Source organism: Lolium rigidum, chromosome 4, assembly GCF_022539505.1.
Source record: "Lolium rigidum isolate FL_2022 chromosome 4, APGP_CSIRO_Lrig_0.1, whole genome shotgun sequence".
In the NCBI taxonomy this organism is placed as follows: Eukaryota; Viridiplantae; Streptophyta; class Magnoliopsida; order Poales; family Poaceae; genus Lolium; species Lolium rigidum.
In genome coordinates, this window is record NC_061511.1 from 186,404,327 (window position 1) to 186,420,699 (window position 16,373).

General features: G+C 43.3%; 1 protein-coding gene and 1 pseudogene across 1 annotated transcript; both read right to left on the minus strand.

Moving 5' to 3' along the window:
- Positions 1-162: 162 nt before the first annotated feature.
- Positions 163-3,452, minus strand: LOC124706624 (annotated as a pseudogene).
- A 3,424-nt stretch (positions 3,453-6,876) lies between these two features.
- On the minus strand, positions 6,877-15,128 carry LOC124706623 (ARM REPEAT PROTEIN INTERACTING WITH ABF2-like). The gene is made up of 19 exons (XM_047238302.1): positions 14,762-15,128; positions 14,510-14,676; positions 13,944-14,116; positions 13,741-13,861; positions 13,526-13,600; positions 11,707-11,801; positions 11,188-11,263; positions 10,813-10,920; positions 10,377-10,505; positions 10,148-10,216; positions 10,004-10,063; positions 9,789-9,912; positions 9,568-9,707; positions 8,174-8,237; positions 7,998-8,077; positions 7,833-7,897; positions 7,576-7,693; positions 7,373-7,497; positions 6,877-7,283 (listed from the first exon to the last, which is right to left on the minus strand). The coding sequence occupies exons 1-19, from the start codon at positions 15,126-15,128 to the stop codon at positions 7,193-7,195; spliced, it is 2,247 nt and encodes a 748-aa protein (XP_047094258.1). The 3' UTR covers positions 6,877-7,192.
- Between the last annotated feature and the right edge of the window lie 1,245 nt (positions 15,129-16,373).

Consider the following 16,373-nt stretch of genomic DNA (forward strand, 5'->3'; position numbering starts at 1 on the left):
AACATAATCATGGAAAAAGCCAGATTACATCACGGTTGTTCTCATACGACTGAATATTGTTCATCTGCTAATAGGATACTTGGCAAAAGGTCCAATTACACAACAGCGGTTCTCATAGGACTGACTAATGTCCAGACCTGTTCTTTTCGAACTCCCTGACGAAAATTCAACAAAGTGGGTTGCAAGAACTACTGTGATGTAGAAGTAAAATAGAATTGATGCCCTACTAATCAAACACTCCCAGAACCACTTAACGTAATCTGAATGAACAAATGTCAAATCTAAAAGAATAATCAGTAATCAGGTCGCAAAACCGTAGGCCGCAAATAACTTGGTCAGCTGCATCCTTGGAGAGCCTGACTGCTGTAACTTTGTCGCACCAGCTTGCTCTGACAAAACTCATCAGTGCTACTGCCATAGCTTAAATCTTTAGATCCGTTGACACAGAGAAGCTGAACTGGCAGTCTCTCTGGTGAAGCCATTGCATGTTTCTCCAGCTGCAAGCAGTAGCTCCCAAACGTCTCCAGGTTCACTTTCAGCCTGAAGTCCAGGTTAAACAACAAATCCAGCTCAAGCCGATTCATCTCGATTGTGCTGATTCCTCCTACTCTAGCGTAGAATGCATTGTTGAAAAACCTGCAAGGCATGTATTGAGAAAGTTACTGGGAAACCTGCACACACGTTTGTCATTCTTCTGCAGACAACATAAATGCTAAGATCTACCTAGCTCATTTTTTGGGAGTCACATGCTAACCACTGTTCCACAGATCAGAATAAAGACACAGGGACAACTGAAATCATGCTGTTTGCAGGCACACACAAAATAGCAGAATTGACAAGCAGCTCCTATGAATGCACAATGCGCAAATAACTGGGAAAATTATTTAGATATACAGAGAGAAAATGCTTACTATAAAAAAAAAACTAACCATGCAAATCGCTGCTAGTAGTTAGTACACCCAGAGAGCAAATCTAGACATAAACTAGTGAAGTTGGTTTATTAACTAATCTAAAGCTACCATCAAATCTGGACCAAAGTACATTGCCTCTATTATTTTCTTTATCTTTATCTTGAGTCCTAAAGAGATGTCGATGTTTTCAGCACTGCAATAAGACAATCTACAAAAAACTAATGGTGTAGCATTTTTCTTCAGTAATTTGCAAGATATTTCTATTATCTGGAGGCAGTGACTTGACAACCAATCCAAGTAAACTTGCATGACGATTTCAGATAATTTAACATGTTTGAATCTTTCAACTAACTTTACTGTGGTTTTCGTAGCAATCCACGGCCTCCTAGCTAGTAGGGCGTGAGATCAATGAAACACTTACTTTGCTACATCCTTCTGTACAGAGAGCTACTTAAAAAACAACTTGCATGACAAGCAGATATATAAATAATTAATGAAAAGCAGTTACTGTGAGTACTTACGCATCATCCGTGAATTTGGCAGCAACCACCACACTTGTAATTAGCAAGCGATGAACACTAAAGGGTGTCATGTATACATGTGGCTGCTGTAGATATCTCTCCATGTAGACAAGTGCCAACACAAAGCAGGATGGACTGCACTCAGCATACTTGAAAATGCGTTCCGCGTAGAGCTGTATACTAAGATCTGGTATCCTTTGGCCATGAAAAATAGTGGTCGACTCCTTTACTTTTTAGAATCTAGTAACTTTTCATTCTTCTGAACTGCTCTGCAAAGATATGTTGCAAGAAGCGACAGGACCTTTGGAACTTTACTATCTCTTTTCTTTGACTGTGATACTGTCAAACCCAATGTCAGGTAGCTCTCCAAATGCTTATCACTGGCATCAGTTGTAGATGACTCCATTGGCAGACATAAGTACTGCAAAAAGTTAAGCAGTTGTTAATGAACAAATTTTTCTGAGCAGCAGAAAGTAGACACTTTGAAGCGGGAAAGAAAGATTCTCCTAGTTTACTTATTACTGCACAGAAATCTAAGAACGCATACAGGACAATGAAATGAAGACTGAAGCTATTTTCCCAGGCTTATAGCATTGCACAAAAACTCATACTTCCATATATTTTCAGAAGATGAGTAGCCAAACGCAGATTTGGTCAGGCGGTGAACGTGCTTCCTCCACATGTTGCGCTAATTTGCTTTCATATTGCACGATATAATCCAGATACGGTTTCCAAGTCTTGGATTCTCTAAGGAATTTGCTAAACTACACAAAAGAATATAACAAGAGTAAAACATGCGGATGGTCTATGAACTTGGCAAAGATGTTCACGTTAGTCGTTCTACTTGAAAAATGTGGTGGACAGTCACTAAATTGGCAAGTTTGTGCACGCATGGCCAAAATTGACAGGTCACTAACTTGGCAAGTTTGTGCACGCACGGCCAAAACCTGGCGGCATATGATAAGTTGCACAGGTGTCGCACTGACGTGGCTAACTTGGCTTCATGTCAGCCAGACAAATGTGCAACTTAATTGACGTTTAACTCACGTCAAGATTTTCTCAACCGAACTCATGTCAACATGAATCTGCTTCCTTCTTCTTTTTTTGAGTGTGTAAGTATGAAGCTGCTTCAGAACATAAGCCCTGCAACCTGATTGGGTGTTCTCCCACAGTCGGCATATTACGGGCGTGTTTGGTTTTCGCCCAAGTTTGCCCTACCAAAGATATGGCTAGCCAGAGATTCGTTTGAGAATTTGCTTGACCATGATCTGCCCAACATTTTGCTCTAAAAATGAACTAGAGTTGGTAAAGGAGCACGGGCATGCCAAAAAAGCTGCAAACAAAGACCAATATTTGGCCATGATCAAAAAATAGGCAGGGCGCACTTTGGACACAACCAAACATATTCGACCATCCCCTCTCAAGGTTATTCTTCCTCTATTTGTGGTATATTTTCGCCTCTTTATATAAATCTAACTAACCCTCGAGAAGGGGGAAAAAAAGGAAAGGGGGATAAAGAGTTGGCAAGAAAACACTCCCAACTCCGTAATGCTACTGCTCCCAAATCTACTACCGTCACCCCCCAAAACCCCGGCCAGCTATCAGATCAAGCGGGCAAGAAGTAAATTTCTGCTCCCGTAACCCTCCAGAACTTGTACTGAATCGACCCTAGCCGCGATTAACTCACTCGAAACAGAGCAGAACGAGAGAAGCGCAGCAGATTGGGAGCGACCAGGGCCGGAATCTGCACCAGTAAACCCAAATGCCGCGGATTTTTAGCAAGCGCACGCGCTCGCCCCAGCAAGCTAGGCAGGCAGGATAGCAGTACGCTCTGTAACCTGAGATCTAACTGACAAGGAACGGAGACAGGAAGAGAGTTGGTGAGGTAGTTGAGCAGGGATGGAGAGATTCTTACGGGTTGACGGATGCTTGAGCTCGGGGCAGGAGGCCGGCGCCTTCAGGCCGGAGCTCGCGGCCTCGCTCCCCTCCCCTCCACCACCAGCCACTGCTTGGATGCTGAGCGCGCGAGAGAGAGACAAAGAGAGAGAGGAGTATGTGTCATGTGTGTGGGTTTGTTATCTAATCACTTATCTGAGACATGTCATTATCTGCTGACAGTAATGGTGTGCGTGTGTGTGGCTCTTGTTTGTGTTCAAAGGCCAACTTGCCGTCGGCATAAAATAACAGGCAATCAATCAAATTCAAAAAAAGTAATCAAACACGTAACTACTGCTACTAGTACTGTGCTATAAAAAAACAGTCGTTTGCATAATAAGAACTCTTAGTTAAGCAGGGCATGCTTAGTCCAGAGCGGAGTGCGTGCGTGCGTCCTGGCATTCCACCTCTGCGTGGAAGAAGAAAACAAATGTGCAGCACGGTTGGTCGGTGCTCCTTGCCTCTCTTCTTGTATTTTCCTATCTGTGGATCTGTCGGTGCCAGGAAAAGCAGAGAGGGGAGAACGTCGATTCTGTTTCCTTTCTCTATTGGGATTTTTGGGAGATTGAGGATCCGCTCGTGATGATTATATAATGGCGAAGACCGGTGGCAGCAATGGGAGACCGATGCGTTCTCCACTTCGGATGGTTCCTAGTCGGAAAGATTATCCAATGTTTTTCTTATTTGAGTTGAAGATTATCCAAGTTGAAGCGTGATGGAGACCGGGATCCACATCGACATCGCATTAGAGCATCTCCGCAAAAATTCGGCGCCCTATACCTCCCTTTCGACGCGCTGTAAACGGTTGCCGCACGCTTGACCGAACTTTGCCCGTCGGACGCGCCAAAATGCAGCGCTTGCGCGGGCGGTGAAATTTGACCTCCGTCGGAAGCGCCAAAAGCGCGCCGCCACGCGAACGGCTAGTTTAATCGTATATCGTTTGAAACGGATCAAACAAATCAAATAAATTATGAAAATTTAATTGAAAAATTACGAAATATATTAAAAGTTCAACAAACACCGATATTTTATTTAAACTAAACTAATCTACTCGGAGTCCTCCCACTCGTAGTCCGACGATCCGCTAGTCGGAGTCGTGTCGGAGATCGGAGTGGTCGTCCACTCGAAGGAGGAGGAGGTGGGCATGTTCGTCGATGGTCCGGCGCCTCTCTTCTTCTCCTCCGCCCTCCGCGCCGCCTTCTCCGCCCTCTCCGCCTTCCTCGCCGCCGACTCAGCGCAGCGCCTGTCGCGGTCGGCCTTCTTCTTCGCCTTCTGCTCCTTCTTTTGAGCGTAGAATGCTTCCATGGCGGCGACATCCTCCGGTGACAGCCAGCGATGGCGGCGCGAGCATCTCTGCCTGCTCGCGGTAGCCGGAGGTGGAGCGGCGACGCAGAGGCATCTTGCCGGAGCCGGGGGTGGAGCGTCGGCGCGGGAGGTAGAGCGGTGGAGAGAGGGAGAGAGAGACGGAGGCGAAGACACGCGGAAAGTTCGGCGTTTGGTGTGCGCGCGTCACTTCGCCTTTATAGCGCACATAGCGCACGCGGGATAGCGCGAAAGCGCGGGCGCGGTAAAGATTTTACCTCGAGTGCCTTTTTCCCGCGTCGCGCTGGGGTTCGCGCGGGCGCCCGCGCGCGCCAAACTAGCGGGTTTTTTTTGCCGCTCGGGTGCGTTATGCCGCGGGTTTTTTTTTGCCGCTCGGGTGCGTTATGCCGCGCCTGTTGGAGATGCTTTTATCCGGGTATGCTCAAACTCGCAGGCAATTACTATACTATATTTACTAGTAGAAGGTACGTGCTATGCACGTAAGTTCTAAGATAAGATTGGGAAATAATGGTTTAAAAGTATTGTGTCTATTTTACAATTTTGATACCGGAAGATTAATGACACAAGCAAATTTCGTTTATGGAAGTAGCTTTTTTCAGGAGCTATTCAACTCATTGCTAACCATTTTGGTCGAGTATTGCTAAAGATCGATGATATGTTGTTGTTATTGAATTGGCTGGATTTTCAAAGTTGATTGTGCAGACCTGAAAATAAATAGAGCTAGATAAGTAATTTGGTTGTAAAAACTTTGTTGCTGGCTGACCCAGAAAAATTAGAGGTAGGCACACCTTATTTTTTTGCGCTCTCTCAGTTGTGATAAAAGTTCGAAATTGACAAATAAAACAACACATATATAGCTACTTCTTGCCGTTTATAAACAAAAATCACGACTCTTATTTAGGGAGTACGACAATATATACCAGACACTGACTTGACAATACACACAAAAAATGAGGCAATGTGCTGAACTGCTGTATGAGCAAGTGCAGTCGTTTATTCAGTTTTGGCGTGCTAAACAATGTCAAGTGCAGTCGTTTATTCAGTCCCAATTTGGATTAGTAAAAAAGCTCTACAGAGTTGGCCGTCTCGTGTACTGGACCGAGGCAGAAAACAACTCTCTCTTCCTTCAGCCCTCATCCGATGAAATCGAGGCAAAAAAAAAAATCCTCTCCCCTTTTCTCTTCTTAACCACTCTTGATATTGCCAAATCGAGCCATGGAATCAGCGAATTGTTGTGTGCATTGCCGGATGAATGCTCATGCAGGGATGGGGGCGGGGCAGCAGAGATGGAAGCCTAAGAAACGGATCTGAATCTCCAAGGAGACCAGGACAACTTACGGCTGCAGATGGCTCGAACTCGGGCCAGAGCACCCGGACGACCGGCGGATGCTGCTCCGACGGGCAGCCTCGAGCTTGGTCTGGAGGACCCGGTCGATCAGCAGATGCTAGGTTGCTCCGACGGACAGCGTCAAACTTGTACTCAGCTCCGATGCGTAGCTCTGGCCGGAGTTCTACTCTCCCAAGGTGGTCTGCTGCAGTGCTGCAGTTAGCGCTGCTCCTGCGCTTGCTCTTCGCGTGCATCAGCGAGCGGATTTGCGCCTGGGCCGGCGAGAATTGGGAGATAGCAGAGGGAGCTGGCAGCGCCACGACAAGTCTAGAAAGTCCTACAACCTATAGTTTTGGCGCGCGTCCGTACAGAGCGAATCCAAGACATTTCAGCCGTTAGATCAATTGGGTTGTCTATTGATGGACGGTAGATATTCATCCAGTGGGACAAATCAACGGCTAATATTTGGCTTTGCACAGTGGTAGATGGCTAATTCAAATTCAAAAACTCGTGTACTATAGTAGTAGAGAAATGGCAAACAGAGGTTACTTTCCACGTCGAACAAGAAAATTGTACAGTAGTCTAAACGCATGCTTAGTAAAGAATACCATGTCAAGTTAGAAGTAGACGCCAACACCAACCTGAGCAAGAGTATAACCTGAGAATTTCACATGAAACAGCACAGTTCTGTAGGAACCGAGACAAACCCACAAGCTATAAACACAAGACTTGAACATCTGCACGGCTGGTAACATGAAGAACACAGATTGCTGCTACAACAATACACGGCGCGAGCTTATCGTCGCCACACCTCATACATGGACATAATCAGAACAATGAACCAGAAGTGACCCTCTAAGAACTCCATAACTATGCCAAGACAGAAAAATCTGGTCAGGGCCAACCAACTAAACCTATCACAGACGGCCAGGACTGAATCTCTCTATGACCATACACTTGCTCTTAGTATGATGGCCACTGTTCAATTGAATAAAACGATGTTGCATTGTTGCTGGTGTTAATTGAGGACCCGGCCACCATGCGCCCGCAACAGATGAATAACCTTACCACCGGCAATGCCCATAACCAGAAAGGCAGAAACTTTAGCTGTACACGATCTCCAGCAGCAACTGTCAGATGGTGGTGGTGTTGTCAACAACGAATGTGGGCGGGACTCATGGCTGCGCACTCCGGTGGCTTGGTCTTAGTGCCTTAGCGAAGAAGTTGCGGAGCTCGGGGATGACGCGCTGGATTAGCTGAGAGAAACTGCATTCAAAAATGGCAAGTTAGACGAAACTTGTTGCTTCAAGTGTGTCGAATTATATACAAGATGTGGTGGCCCTAAGTTAGGATACCCAGGTCTTGTGCAGATCTTGTCAAACTGCTCCAGAATAAACAACATGCATGTATGTCTCAGTGACATGGCATTGAAGGCTTCTGATAAGTCATACATATCAGAGACATTCTCTAAGTTAACATCCTGCAAGGTATTAAATATTATAAATCAGACCCAATCGGCAGTTCAAACATAGAGCTTAGGAGTAACATTCCTAATCACCTGCGCAATTGTATATTCACAGAGACGTTTCAGGCCTTCTAACAGATACTGATCGGCAGCTCTAAGAAGATCCTGAGCAAGGTCGCTGGTTACTAACACTGACCCTGTATAGATAAATCTGCATAAAACAAATAAGATGTTTCCAATCTTAATTAGCAGGCCTTCTCATGTAAGAGAACAATGAATCAACAGACAATGCAGATTCACCAACGGGCCATGGGCAAGGAGCAAGTAAGAAAGCTCGGTGATTTACTGACCTCATCATGAGTTCGAACACATCCCACCTGATATTTGGAATTTCTATGTCTCTTGCATCCTTTTCCTGGTTAAGCAAATAGTGAGGTTCATGTAAGCACAACAACTAGGAAGCAAGATCCACAACCTCCAACAACAAGGGAATATTATGTCATGTCGAGACTGACCCTATATCCACCATCAAACATTGCACGGAATGCATCTGAAGAAGCAAGCAAAGTAATTCTGTGTGCATAAAAGCGCTTTCCTGCGGATCACAAGGAACATGGACATCATTGTCCTAATGAAAAAACAATTATTTAAAATTACTTCTGTTACGGCAGGGTCCAGAAACGCCACCAACCTTCCACCAAGAACATGACGTCTGAAAGTGTCGAACTGTTCACATATTGCTCGCCAAGATAAACCTGCAGTTGGAAATATATTTGGTAACAACAATAAACAGAATTATGTATGTGTGCATGAAATTTCCTGAATAATTTGGTTAAGCACTTTAATTTCAGGCTACAAATTGAAGTGCTTACTACATTAAGAGTATGTGTGCAAGAACTTCCCTGAATTATTATTTCCTACAAACCGTGCCATGTGCAATCTGTTGGATACAGATCTTCCATCATCTGGCTTTACTCTCTTGTTTCCTTCTTCTTGTTTTGGTTTCCTTTTATTTCTGTTGGGTTTCATATCTAGCCTACCCCAACTTGCTTAGGAAAACAGCTTTGATGTTGTTGTTGACCTATTCTTAGTTAGTAGTTAGCAGGTTCTACCTTGCCCTATCCTGGATATTCTTAACAAGGTTTCCCAATATATCAAGTCTTGTATAACAAAATACTCCCTCTGTTTGGAAATAAGTGACTCAACTTTGTCAAGATACGGATGTATCTAAACGCATTTCAGGAACAAACCGTCGGTCTGGTGGCAAGGCGTGCGGAAGCGCATGCTGCCCACCCGGGTTCGAACCTTGGGTTCGGCGGGTGCTCAGGAGTTTTCTTCTATAAAAATGCCAACGGGTGCTAGTGCCTGGGTTGGTTGCATTTTAAACGCATTTCAGTGTGTAGATACATCCGTATCTAGACAAAGTTGAGTCGCTTATTTCTGAACAGAGGTTGTACATAATACTGATGGCCTCGTCCATCTTGATTTAACAATTCATCTGTAGCTAAGTTTATTGCAGAAGGTCTTGTTCAAATCTTGATTCTATTTAGATGAAGCCATAGCCATTGAAACCAGACTGGTGATCAACCTGGAGAGCATTTCCTTCACTGATTCAATGGTCCGGCGACCGTTGATCCAATAAAACAAATAAGATAATAATTTCCACTAGTACGATATAAAATTATGGCCAAAGTAGATTATTCCCAAACAGGGGACAAGAAACATGGATGGTCCAGCTGATCATGCTCATTCGATGCAGCACACTCACAGACCCCAGAATGTGTGTTCTAGTACTGACAGCTGCCTGCTATTTTTAGAATGGTGGGGAGAGCATCTGGTTGGACTGCTACCCAGTTTAATTCGAAACACCCAGTTGAACCACTCGTCCGGTCCAGCTTCAGTAACTATGGTTGGAACCAGCCAGGGTTAAACATATGCTATTGTGGATTTTTGTTTGACCAATAGCCCTTTCCCTCGTTGATTACACAATAAGAGCTTTTGTACAATACACCATATTGAGCTCATAACCCCACTACATTCACTTCAGTAACAAAACTGAAGACAAACCACCCTTTTTCTGCTAACCTGCGATCTTGGAGATGGAGGTGCCGCATCCATCGGAGAGAGTGCTGCAGTTTTGTTCGCCAATTTGAACAGTGCTACCGAACCATCCTGTTGATGTTTTGGGCTCACCGAAACCAGAAGATCAAGAAGCAAGTCGAGACCTGAATTAACCCAGAATTTAATCAATGGAAAACAAAAAATACGAGAAGGAACACCTAAGGTGAATGTCTAATTGTTCATACCATTATTATCAATAAATATTGTTCTTTGATCTTCAGGGGCACAGAGGTGTGCAAGAGCCAGAGCAACACGCCTCTGCACAGACTTTTCTCCTACTCTCATGAGATAAACCAAGTGCTTTAGCACCTGGAAAAGATCATGTGAGAGTCAGCTGGAGCCTGGAGCAGATACCATAGTGTGACAAACAAAAGAAAACATAGCAGTGAGCAGAGCTTACCCGTCCATTTATCTTCTCCTCCAGCCTCTTTAACGTCTTAGCTACACAGTCCTTTGTAGCCTGAAATTGAAGTGCTTAACCAAACTCGGCTACTTACAAGGAAAGTAACTAATATATGCTATGATTGTTGACGACTAGGTGTACCTGTACAATAAATTCTCCATCCTGCAACTTTTGGACACCTCCAACTTTAACGAAGTCAGAGACATAGTCCTATAATAAGAAAATTATTGTGAAAACATTAAAGTAAGAAGCTTACATGAAACTGATATGGAACATGACTACATGAGTACATTCCCTTTTCAGCAAAGAAAACGAGACATTCTGGCTTCAGAAACTTTGCTACATTTTGGTTTGAATAATCATGAATTACCTCATTGTCCGCAACTCCGTAAAGTGCAAATGCAGCATTATGTTGCAGAGAACCATTTTTTGAGTCGAGAAGCTTCAGTAAAGGCAACAACCCACCATTGTATGCAATACCTGCTTGGTTATGTGTGTCCTGAGAAACAAACGCTTTGCTCTTAGAGTGGCCATACAGGCTAATTAAGCTAAAAATAAACATAAAACGTGGAAGCACATTCTAAACAGGGAGATACCGCACTAAAACTAATAGACTGTTGTTTTATTTCCAATCCCATTATAGAAATGTTCGCAGCTAAGGGGGACCATGAAAAGGGAATGACATTATTAGTCTTGTTTAGCTACAATACCTCCCTTAAATGCATACAATAAAACCGGCCGACAAAACATAAACAGTAAGATTACCATTGTTGAGTACAACAGGACAACGGAATGAGAAATGTTACCTGTGCGAGCCTCCCAAGGGCAAATGCAGCCATCTCCCTGAGTTGGAAGTCAGCTGACTGTAGCATTTCAATTAGTGGTCGGACTGCACCCCGTTGCACAATATGGACCTGTCAAAACATGTATATGCATATTTAAACAGGATAGGTCAAAACAACATTCTGTATTCTTTTCATTCACCATCTCCAACTCTTTCTTGTCTGAAATAAAATATTTGGTAATTACAGTTCACAAAACAATTTCTTGCTTTTGTAACATGCAGTTGATCAATTGTAGTATTATGTTAGGGAAAGGGCACTTCATTTTATTACTGCTCTTCCACTTCATCACTCATCATAAGAGAATAATAACAAGGAGAATGAAGCATCCTTAAGCACCTTGCACTCAGACTCAGCCGAAGCAAACTGCCCTAGCAACAAAGCAGCTTCTCTTTGGCTTTCGGTACAGCAGGAACTGCAAAAGAAAGATGAAGCAAAGGTTATTTGAATCATCAAGAAAGCAGACGCATGACACTATCATGCCTTCATATACTGAGACTGCGATTACAATAAAACACCTTCTAGGAATCTGGGTTAGAGGATAATTTGATTTGATATATGCAAGCTTATACTTGGAAATCTCTTAAGATTATATCATTGTAACTGACATATCATTCTCACCCTAAGCAACAAAGTTAATCAGCATTCAGAAAAACATGTGCGATGGTATCTTCACAGTACATCAGTACGCAAGTGTGTACTTTCATGCAGAACTAGAACCAAAAGCATATAGAATTTGAATTTCCGGCAGTACTTTAGCAGAACCCAACAAACAAATACAATAGTAAGTTATATGGATTCAAGTATTTACAGATACAGTTTAAAACTATCATCATAAGCTGCATGTGATGATCATACCTTAATAGCCCAATTACAGGTTGCAAGGCCCCTGCATTGAGAACCTCTTTCTTGATATTTGGGGATGAATGAACCAAATTTCCAATGACACCAACCTAGCATGTCAACAAAGTGTATTTAAAACTTACTGGCATGCATACATATGGCTAGTTGAACAATTAGGGTGATTTCATGCAAGATAATCATGATATATGTTGGATCCTGAAAAGAACTTTACAAGGACAGGGAACTACCTGGTTAAAAACTAGAGGCAAATAATGAGACCATTTTTTATATAAATTCTACATGATCAACTAACCCTAGCACTATCTTACTGTTTGCAATGAATATGGGCAATAAATTCAGTTATTATTTGATGCAAGAGTTGAAGACCTTGTTTCTAAGGTTCAAAAAAAAAGATCTAGTTTCTGTAACACGCCGAAAAGCATAACTACTGTTTAGCAAGCACTAATACAATTTCACCAAACATATGAAACTGCAGGACAGATCCTCGGACTTGCCTAGTTGTGGCATTAAGGTTCTTAACTTCAATTTTAGCCAGGCAAGCTTCCTCAAGGTCTCAGCTTGCTCAGATGTGTACTACTTAGGCCCAATTTCAGTAAGGTGGCAGAAAAAAGGTCTTCACACTTGCCTAGTTGTGACATTAAGGCTCTTAACTTCAATTATAGCCTCTAAGTCTTCTTCAAGGCCTCAGCTTGACCAATTGTACTAATTGGTCAAGCACCAATTGTAAAGGTACTTGACTCTACCAACTATGAACCTCAAACTTGTTATACCAATTAAGCAGCTTCCATGTCAAATTAAGTTTCCGTCAATCAATTTACCAATGGATGGACCTAACGAGCTCAATTAAACAAGTTCATGATAGGCTAATGTTTAGTTCAAACACCTAAATACAAACAGGAAGCCTGACAACCTCTGATGCAATTTATTCTTCTGATAACCATCATATTTAGACAAATACATTTTGTGTAGCGTCATTGCTTGTACTGCACTTTGTGCAGTATGAGTTGCTATCACTCTGAACGATGTCATCAGACATTTTCAAGAAATTTTAGTGTCATGCCCATATACTTGGCAACATTCATGCACCAGGTATATTTTGCCCAATCAAGTATAGCAACTCTCTATTTCATACCAACAAAGCTACATTTAGATGCGTATCAGACAGGTTAAAATCACTCTCAAAGAAACAGTACAATTTATTTTGGAAATTGGATCTAATGCATACCAATAACGATATGGTGCACCATAACTGTTTATCGGAAGTTGGTTCTAGTATATACATCAGTAGAACTGTGCTAACTTACCAGTGTTCACACGTTTATTTTAAGACCACTGTCATTGATAAAGGACTTATGTATTCTTTCTAGGCAAATATTAATGGTTCACACCTTCCATGCCAGGAAACATTATATTTATGCATTGCTCCTAATGTAAATTATGTATAATGCCAACTGGAACTCTGCAAGTTCCACTGTGCCAATCAAAAGTAAGTTCCATTGCAACTTGAACAAAAAAATAGATATGGAGGCTTGACAACCAATATATAGTACTACGGTTCAACATTGAGCTGTTCAGGCACTGCAGTTTGAAGTTTACATTCCACGAGGCCTGATGAAAACTGATGATTCAAGATTGTAGAAAACTAGAGAAAACAGCAAAACACTAAATCATGATTGTGTTTTCCTGTAATCGCGTTTAATGCATAAGTAATACATGCATGACAATTGACAAGTAAGCACCATCCTAAAAATGAAAACGGGCTCAGCCAGAGAAGTGCAATTGATGAAGAAAAATTGAATTCTCAGTGTCTTACTGCTTCATAGTGAATTGCAGCATCCTCCGACCGCAGCATTAGGATCAAAGTTGGCAATGCATTGCAATCAACAATCTGCATTAAGGATTTAAGGGGTAAAATTAACATCTAGAAGCAAGCAAATAGTATACATGGACAAAGGTGGATGCAAGTCTGATGTTATACTATACAATCAATGTTGGTTACATTTATTTTCAACTTGTTTCTGTTCTTACCAGGGTTTTGTTTTCGTCGTTTTTAAAAGCCAAAGTCCTCAACGCCCCTGCAGCTGCCCTCTGCACTTTAATATCCTGTGATTCCAACAATTCAACCAGAGGTGGGATTCCACCTTCAATTCTGCAGTGAATCAAAACCATTAGTGATCACAGAACTCTCAAGGAAAAGCAGCATTGGACGGTCAGAAGTGAGTGGAACGCACCTGATACAAGTTTTGATGTTGCTATTTTCATGAGCTAGATTGGTAATTGCATCAGCTGCTCTCCTGATAAGGCTGTTAACTGCCCTGGTATTCGTAGCATTTTTATGCCTTCTGAGGAGACTCACCAGTAGGGGTAGGGCACCAGCATCGACTATAAGTTGTTGGTGTTCAGGCTGTTAACCAAACACACCAAGTAATAAGTTACTACAATTCTGAGAGTAATATAGGATATAGCTATAAACAAATAATGAAATAGTCATGTCGAAGAACAGAAATACTAATATTCATGGATTCCTTAAAGGGAACTAGCAAACTGAAGCATAATCCACTCGAAGCCAAGGTTGTAGATACTTAAGGGCGTGCCAGGTTACATTTACAGACATATGGATAACAAGGTGAAATGGAAGAGAGTGGTATTTTTCCTCTTGCATTTTGCTACAGAAATGGGACATTTGAGACGGCCGTAGCACAGACAATCGGATTATACGAATAATACAAGCAATTGCAATGGGATGGAAGCGAAATCTCATGAACTGAAGTGCAGAGAGGAAATTAATCGGCTGAACCTTTACGGCGAGAAGCCCAAGAGCGAAGGCAGCGCCCTTCTCGACCTCGTGCTCGAACGGGCGGGGCTGCTGCTCCTCCCCCGCCGCCGCCTCCGTAGGGGGCACCTTCAGGTGGCACACGAGCACCGGCACGGCGCCGCCCTCCACGATTACGTTGACAACCTCCTCTGCATCAGAAGCAGCGAGCAGATCCACCTCAGTAACGGGGAAGAGCACGGATCGGTACGGTTGGCGAGGGTTTGGGGGAGTTACCGTTCTTCGCGAGCTCGGCGAGGACGGTGGTGGCGCGCTTGCCCGTGGCGCGGTCGGCGTGGGTCCAGGAGAAGCAGTGCTGGAGGGCGTCGACCTGCGTGCGGACCTCGCGGGCGACCGCCGCCTGCGAGTGGCGGCAGCAGATCTCGGGCCCGGCGGAGCCCTCGTCGTCGTCCTCGTTGTCGTCGTCGGCGTCGGCGCTGCCGAGCGGCGACGAGGCGGCGGAGGCGGCGGCGGCGGAGGCAGCGGCGGCTGCGGCGGCGGCGGCGGCCGAGGCCGCGGCCTCGTCGTCGAGCCTCCGCTTCTGCGCCTTGCGGCGCGGGCGCTGCGGCTTCTGCTGCCTCTGCTGCTGCTTCTCCGCCTCCATCGACGGCGAGGACGTGGGGGAGGAGGAGGGGATGGGCGGAAGCAAAGAGTATGCGCGATAGGGATTCTTATTTCGCGCTGTTAAAATTGGGTATATTTTATGCTTTCATGAGAATCGGACACTTTCCTCACTGTTTGTTGTTCGAAATAAGAGAATAGTTTTTTTTTAGGGAATATATAAGAGAGTAGTTCAGTCTGAAAAAGGAAATGGGGCAACAAAAATACTGTACCATAAAACTCGTCAAATAATTCTTTAAATTTGCATTTACTTTGTTTTCATCTTTTATTCTCTTGTTTTTTTAGGGATTTTTATTCTCTTGTTAGGAAAGAGTCGTGCTACGGATATTTTAAACGTGGCGGAAGAAGTAAGCAACAAAACATGAAATGAAAAAGGGAAAGAAAAACATGGCCCATTTATATTAAAGCCTAATACAGATCATACATTGGTGCATCTTTATTTGCCGTTTGGGATTTTGGTTATGGGCCTGCTTGGAATGATGTCCTCTTCCAAAGCCTTTGTATTTGACATTGACAAAACTAGTCAAAAAAATTTAGAGAAAGCCATGGTATGTTGTCAATTAATAGTTTAATACCCTATTTCTTAGCTCACGGTCCTAATACTATTTCGGTGAATTAAAAAATTCAGAAATTATGGAGTCGTTAATAACCAAGAAAGAAAAGCGCCGCCGCCGATGGAGGTGGGGTCTATCTCTCCCGCGACATCGACGTGGAGGCTCGTCGGACTAGGTGGTGGCCCTTGGTGTTTGTAAACTCACGCAACTAGATTATTGGCTCTACTGCGAGTGAGAGACTTAAGGAGTTATGCCCTTGAGGCAATAATGAAGTGTTCATTATTATTACTCGAAGTTTTGTGGTTAAGTTTATTCTAGTATGCTATAACTGCTTTGTGTCTTGAATATGAGATTCAAATGAAAACTCATGAGCACGTGTATAAGAATGAACAAATAAGTGTCCCTAGTACGACCTCTATAAATAGCCCATTTGTTGTTTGATGATCATGTTTTCCTGATCATGAGTATTGGTAATACTGAAAATAGTGGGAGTAGATTGTTGAGAAGAACAATGGTACTGAACCGACCCAGTTTTATTGGATATACTATGAGACATTATTCCTTATTAATGGTATTATCCATGTGTAATCTTATGAAACGAATCCTTAGACCATGACAGTATCAAGAGATCTCATCCCAGAAGGCATGCATTGGTTACCATCAGAAGTCTACCG